Source organism: Nerophis ophidion, linkage group LG22 (assembly GCF_033978795.1).
Source record: "Nerophis ophidion isolate RoL-2023_Sa linkage group LG22, RoL_Noph_v1.0, whole genome shotgun sequence".
NCBI lineage: Eukaryota > Metazoa > Chordata > Actinopteri > Syngnathiformes > Syngnathidae > Nerophis > Nerophis ophidion.
Window position 1 is genome coordinate 33,868,086 of NC_084632.1, and position 7,468 is coordinate 33,875,553.

The window sequence follows — 7,468 nt, forward strand, 5'->3', positions numbered from 1 at the left end:
CTGCGATACTGTTATAGGGGCGGCATGGCGTAGTGGGTAAAGCGGTCTTGCCAGAAACCTGAGGGTTGCAGGTTCGCTTCCCACCTATTGACATCCAAATCGCTGCCGTTGTGTCTTTGGGCAGGACACTTCACCCTTTGCCCCCGGTGCCGCTCACACTGGTGAATGAATGATGCATGAATGATTGGTGGTGGTCGGAGGGGCCGTAGGCGTAAACTGGCAGCCACGCTTCCGTCAGTCTACCCCAGGGCAGCTGTGGCTACAGATGTAGCTTACCACCACCAGGTGTGAATGAATGATGGGTTCCAACTTCTCTGTGAGCGCTTCGAGTATCCAACAATAGAAAAGCGCGATATAAATCTAATCCATTATTATGATTATTTATCATTATATACTTAACAGAGCCAAATTAGCCATGTAGCTTGTGCAATTTTATTAATTTTCCTTTTTAAAATGTATGTTTCTTAGTGTTTACACACTGTACAACATAAAACGTGCACAATAAATAGCTCATGTTTGTGTTTGATTATTTTACATATCCATCCATCCTTTTTCTACTGCTTATTCCCTTTGGAGTCGCGGGTATATACAGTATATATCAGTGATGTGTGGTGAGGTTCATGGCTGGTGAGGCACTGACTTCATCACGGTCAGATTTATAAACATATGAACCTTATAGAGTATCTTATTCACCATTTGATTGGCAGCAGTTAATGGGTTATGTTTAAAAGCTCATACCAGCATTCTTCCCTGCTTGGCACTCAGCATCAAGGGTTGGAATTGGGGGTTTAATCACCAAAAATGATTCCCGGCCGCTGCTGCTCACTGCCCCCCTCACCTCCCAGGGGGTGAACAAGGGGATGGGTCAAATGCAGAGGACACATTTCACCACACTTAGTGTGTGTGTGACAATCATTGGTACTTTAACTTAATGTAGCAGGTAGTTTAGCTAGTATAGTAGAAGTTCTCAATATCTGGGCTAATCAGAAGTCTAGATTACGACTCGGAGAGAGTAGGACAGACACAATTAAATACTTTAAATGATACTGGTGTTATTTAAACATGTACAGTGCAACAACTAGTGAACATACATTAATAGGAATGGCCATTCCTATTACCATGAATTGATTAACGTGGACCCCGACTTAAACAAGTTGAAAAACTTATTCGGGTGTTACCATTTAGTGGTCAATTGTACGGAATATGTACTGTACTGTGCAATCTACTAATAAAAGTATCAATCAATCAATCAATCAATTCCAAACAAAAGAAAAAAACAGAAAAGAATCTCAACAAACAATGTTGGTGTAGTTCAGGTAATTCATAAAAAGTATTATCAAAAGTTCTTCAAGTTTATAGGAGAGATATTAGATTGATCGCAGTCCATATGTGGATTCGCAGTTCATACAGCCACACGGGTTGGTGTTGTGGATATTACAGTTTCTAGTGGAAGTTCAGTTTATGGGCAGGTTGTGTATGAGGTAGTGCAAAAAGCCGCAGAGCAATGAAGTGCGAGGCAAGTAGTTTGCCTATAAGCCGCCTACCTGCCCCACCAAAGCAGGTGGAGCTCAGGGGTTGAGGAGGTGGAGATCCTTGGGCTCGGGCCCGAGGCCTATCTACAGCTCACCCGCCAAGACTTAGGGACCTGGCCTACCTAAACACAGGACCCGGAGTTCAATCAATGTGCGCATATACATATCAACATTAAGTCATCCATCGTTCGAACTTCAATAAATAAATTACACTTATTATTATCATTATTAGCGATAATACTGCTAACATTAACAATATTAAATAATCACATGTATGTAGAAAATAACAAACACGACAGTACACAGTGTTGTCACTATGACAGGTGCAACTACGCTCCAGCGGCAGTGTTCATTCATTGTCTTTACTGTAGCATAAAACATGCAGATGACCTTAAAACACCACAGTACTCAGTCATCATATTTAAGTACCTAAAATAAAGACTCGACATAAATGTAAATTCAATCGGATCAGAAACATTGGAGGAAACGGGATTAAAACCTGATGCTAACCGACCATAGAAAATACATGGGTACGGCTAGTAGCTACTATTAGCAAACAAATTCACTTTCCAACTCGGCTTAATATCTCAACATCGACACACTCTTTCGTCGCAACTCGGCCCTGCTGGTGAGCACCTATAAGATCACAATTAGTTGTAAAATGTTCGATGGTTGTTTTTACGATATGCAGGCAAACAACAACTTTAAAACATACCGGCTTCAGATGTCCCCAGGCCTAACCGAGCAGTCGCATGATCTCTGGGATCACTAGCGCCCTCTCAACCAGGATGTGAGCCTCAAACAGTGCGTCTTTGCAGCCGTTTTATGATTGTCCAGCACAAGAAATACGTTACACACATACAGATGTTGAAAAAAATCCACTGTACATTATATACCTCAGCTAACTAAATTATGGAAATGTATAATATAATTCATAAAGCAATATGGTCTCACTGCACAGCAGCCAGCAGTTAGCCGAGTCATTGCACAATCCAAGGTGACGGTGAGGCTCAACTGGCTGTGACTCACTGCAAGTCTCTTCTCAGTATTTGAACGGCAGATGTGAAAATTCAGCGATTTTGAATAAAAATAATCTAAAACTGGTGAAGTTGAATGGAAATAACTGGATACATATAACAATTTCATTATCTTTTTTTCTTTTTACATTTTTTTTCTTTCCATGATGGCACGTGAGGCCCTGCCTCCCCTGACTGCACGTCACTATATATATATATATATATATATATATATATATATATATATATATATATATATACATATACTATATATATATATATATATATATATATATATATATATATATATATATATATATATATATATATATATATATATATATATATATTATGCCTTATGTCTATTTGACATACGTCTTTTGTCCTATGTCATAATAATACAACTCACTATATGCAATATTGTTGGCTGTGATTGCATTATTATTGATTATTGCTTGTATAGGCCAATATATATATATATCCATACATATGTGTGTGTATACATAACACACACACACATATATATATATATATATATATATATATGTGTGTGTATAAATATATATTTATTTATATATATATATATGTATATATATATATATATATATATATATATATATATATATACATATATATATATATATATATATATATATATATATATATCCATCCATTTTCTGCCGCTTATTCCCGTTCGGGGTCGCGGGGGGCGCTGGCACCTATCTCAGCTACAATCGGGCGGAAGGCGGGGTACACCCTGGACAAGTCGCCACCTCATCGCAGGGCCAACACAGATAGACAGACAACATTCACACTCACATTCACACACTAGGGCCAATTTAGTGTGCCAAATATATATATATATATATATATATATATATATATATATATATATATATATTGTAAAAATATTTTTAGAATGTGTTTGTTCTATTTTCGGCCAAAGTAAGACAACAAAAACTATCTGAAGTTGTCTGAAGTGTATATACATATATATATATATATATATATATATATATATATATATATACATATATATATATATATATATATATATATATATATATATATATACAGTGTATACATTACAGGCCAAAGGCTTAGACACACCTTCTCATTTCAATGCGTTTTCTTTATTTTCATGACTATTTACATTGTAGATTGTCACTGAAGGCATCAAAACGATAAATGAACACGTGCGGAGTTATGTACTTAACCAAAAAGGTGAAATAACTGAAAACATGTTTTATATTCTAATTTCTTCAAAATAGCCACCCTTAGCTCTGATTACTTTTTTGCACACTCTTGGCACCCTCTCAATAAGCTTCAAGATGTAGTCACCTGAAATGGTTTTCACTTCACAGGTGTCATAGTTTTGATACCGTCAGTGACAATCTAAAATGTAAATAAAGAAAACGCATTGAAATGAGAAGGTGTGTCCAAACGTCTGGCCTGTTCTGTATATATATATATATATATATATATATATATATATATATATATATATATATATATATATATATATATATATATATATATATATATATATATATATATATATATATATATATATATATATATATATATATACATATACATATATATATATATATATATATATATATATATGTATATTTATATATATATATACGTAGATACATATATTTGTTTATGTGTGCGAGCATGCGTGCGTGCGTGTGTTTAAAGGCCTACACTATTCCTCTTTAAGAAATGAGACAAAGGTGATTGTTTAACTTGTTTTATTCAAGTTACCAGGCATGCTTGAGTCAAACATTGGAGGATATCAGGCGTTTCTAGTGCAGCATACGTGATCCTGCATATAGCTCTGTCATTCCATACATATGTGTACAATATGTAATAAAACATGTCATACAAGTTATTTACATATAAATACATGAATTGCTTTATGTTTCAGCATGGCCATTGGTTATACCATCAAAGGGGCAGTAGAAATGAGAAATGAACATAAGAAAACAAACACTTCTGACACACACCCACACCCGCACACTTAAAAACACACTTTCACGTCAATGAAATGTCCTGGGATAGCGTTGATCACCCCTACAATGACAACTATTTTTTATTATTAGTGATTAATGCTGCAGTCGTGTTGACTTCAGAGTAACTGAAGCACGAGCACAAAAGTGCACATTTTGTGTAAAGCCCGCCGTGTGTTTTATGACAGCAGGAAGTCTATATGGAAGCCCTCCGCCTTCCGGGGCGTCTTGAGCGCGTGGAACGCAGCCTCAGTTCTCGCCGTGTAATGGAGGTATGTGACGTCATCCCTGCCGGTCTCGGACAGGTAGTTGAGATGCACCGGGTAGTTAGCATAGGGCAGCTGTAGCACGTGGGCCCCCATGGGCCAGAACAACCCGCGTGTTTGTGCATCCGTACAGTCGTCCTCCCGCCGCTTGAAGGGTTTACTGAGGATGTTGTCCATGGCGAAGGAGCTAGAGAACTTGGGTACCACGCTCTCCTCCTGGGCGGTAGAATGCGTGTCTTCTCCGGCGATGTCCCGACTCTCTTCCTTTGTGGACCTCTTGGCGATGCGCTTCCTCCTGCGGCGGAACACCCCGTCAGCAAATGTGTACTCACTATGAGGGTTGAGCATCCAGTAGTTGTCCTTGCCCCAAGGTCTGGACGGGTCCCGCAACACTTTGAGGAAGCAGTCATTGAGTGACAGGTTGTGGCGCACAGAGTTTCTCCATCCGGTGTAGGTACCACGGAAAAAGGGAAACTTCTTCATCAGGTAGTCGTTGATCTCCGCGAGGGTGAGACGGCCTTTGTTAGACTCCCGGATAGCCATGGCGATGAGGGCGATGTAAGAGTAAGGAGGCTTTGGTCTGCGGGTGTAGGGCTTCCCCTTGCTCAGGTCGGCGTTCTGTGTCACAGCAGGTAGTGGACTGTTGGCCACGCAGTCCCCGTCTGACCCCAGTTCGTCCCCGGACAGGGGAGACGGAATCCCCGCGTGTGTTTCCATGCACAATTCCTGCAGTGACTTCTGAGCTAAGTGATGTGCGGAAAAAAACTTCCAGTTTCATTTTTTCCCCACACAGAGAAGAAGGTGACAAGACCTGACAGAAGACTGTCTGTGGGAAGAGTTGCCTGGAGCACCTGTGTCTGGAGCAGCACAGAAAAGAGCTGTCTCCTGAGACCGCCGACGTTGCCGTTATATAATAGCGCGCCAAGGGACGGCCCAGGGGTGGAGCTTCCAGCTCGTGCGTTGAAACGATTGAGTGATATGCAATGTTTACAATCCAGGGAGTGGAAACACCGCTTCTGTCTGTCTGTCTGTGTTGAGGATGCACACCAATAGATGACTTTGGATTTGTATTTATCTTGCATAAACTGCTAATACAAGCAAAGTAGTTACTGTTTGAACACTTGGAATTTCAATGTGTGCATCAGGGGAATTATTCAAATCTATTTCTTTAATTTATCATAATTGTGAGTCGATGAACGAAAAATATAACACTGAAATGAAGTAAACATTCCTGTACTTTTATCCAATACACTTTATTTATGTAGTACAATTAGAAAAAAAAAGTGAAGTATAATTATAAAGCGCTTTTTGTGAAGTGATTCAAAACATTATACATTGAGTAAACCGGTTATCTACATTTAAGCTCCACTGGGAGAATGGTGGGTGTAGTGTCCTGCCCAAGGACACAACGGCAGTGAATAGAATGGCGGAGGATGGAATCGAACTAGGAACCCTGAAGTTTCTGGCCAGCCGCTCTATCATCTGATTCACGCCGCCCCAAAAAGAAAAACAGGTTTCACAAAGTGCTGCAGAGTAGTTAAAATACACATATAAAAGCAGGGTAAAACTAACTACAGTCTAGTGCAGTCCTTTTTTTGCAGACGTGTGATACATTTTAATAGACATGTTGATATTTCTAAAGAGAAAGAACGTTATACCCTAAGTTTTCTTTACAATACATCCATCCATCCATTTTGTACCGCTTATCCCCTTTGGGGTCGCTGGTGCCTATCTCAGCTACAATGAATAAAAAAATGGTCACACACAGTACAATGACGGACACTTAAATAATGATCTTATTTGTGTAACTATCAAAATAATGAAAAATAGTTATTCTATTTACACCAGCAGCTACAATGCACATTAAGTGCTAACCCCCCAAAAAACATATATATTTTCCATTCCATTTTGCGGCATAATAATTCCATTTTTGACTCGTTTGTACCAGGTAAACTTGATTTATGTCAGCAAAGCACGAGCGAGGGAACAACAAATACATCATAGAATAAAAAACTAAATATCAAATTATTGCAAATAAAAAACATAATTCAATAGTGGAGACAGTTTTGAAGAATAAAGTTTGTGATTTTAATCCAAATTATGGCATTCCTTCTCCAATATTGGGGCGACGAGGCCCCCATGTGGGAGAGGGCGATGCCAGGGATTTTTGTGCCCTCGGGAGGAACATTTTTTAAATCAGTATCACGTACAAACCCCAAAACCAGTGAAGTTGGCACGTTGTATAAATGGTAAATGAAAAAAAATACAATGATTTGCAAATTTCTTTTAAGCTATGTTCAATTGAATAGACTGCAAAGACAAGATATTTAACGTTCGATCTGGAAAATTGTGGTATTTTTTGTAAATATTAGCTCACTTGGAAATTGATGCCTGCAACATGATTAAAAAAAGCTAGCACAAGAGACAAAAAAGACTGAGAAAGTTGAAGAATGCTCATCAAACACTTGTTTGGAAATTCCCAAATAATTGGGAACAGGTGGTACTATGATTGGGTATAAAAGCAGCTTCCATTAAATGATCAGTCATTCACAAACAAGGATTGGGTGAGGGTCACCACTTTGTGAACAAATGCGTGAGCAAATTGCCAAACAGTTTAAAAACAACATTCCTTAACG

General features: G+C 38.5%; 1 protein-coding gene across 1 annotated transcript; it reads right to left on the minus strand.

The window, feature by feature from the left end:
- Positions 1 to 4,291: 4,291 nt before the first annotated feature.
- On the minus strand, positions 4,292 to 5,705 carry foxq1b (forkhead box Q1b). Its single transcript, XM_061882869.1, has one exon. It carries the CDS (start codon positions 5,547 to 5,549, stop codon positions 4,746 to 4,748), a length of 804 nt encoding a protein of 267 aa, XP_061738853.1. The 5' UTR covers positions 5,550 to 5,705; the 3' UTR covers positions 4,292 to 4,745.
- Positions 5,706 to 7,468: the final 1,763 nt, after the last annotated feature.

What these genes read in the sequence shown, in the direction of transcription:
- foxq1b (XM_061882869.1), bottom strand. Translation starts at nt 5,549, where the DNA reads ATGGAAACACACGCGGGGATTCCGTCTCCCCTGTCCGGGGACGAACTG.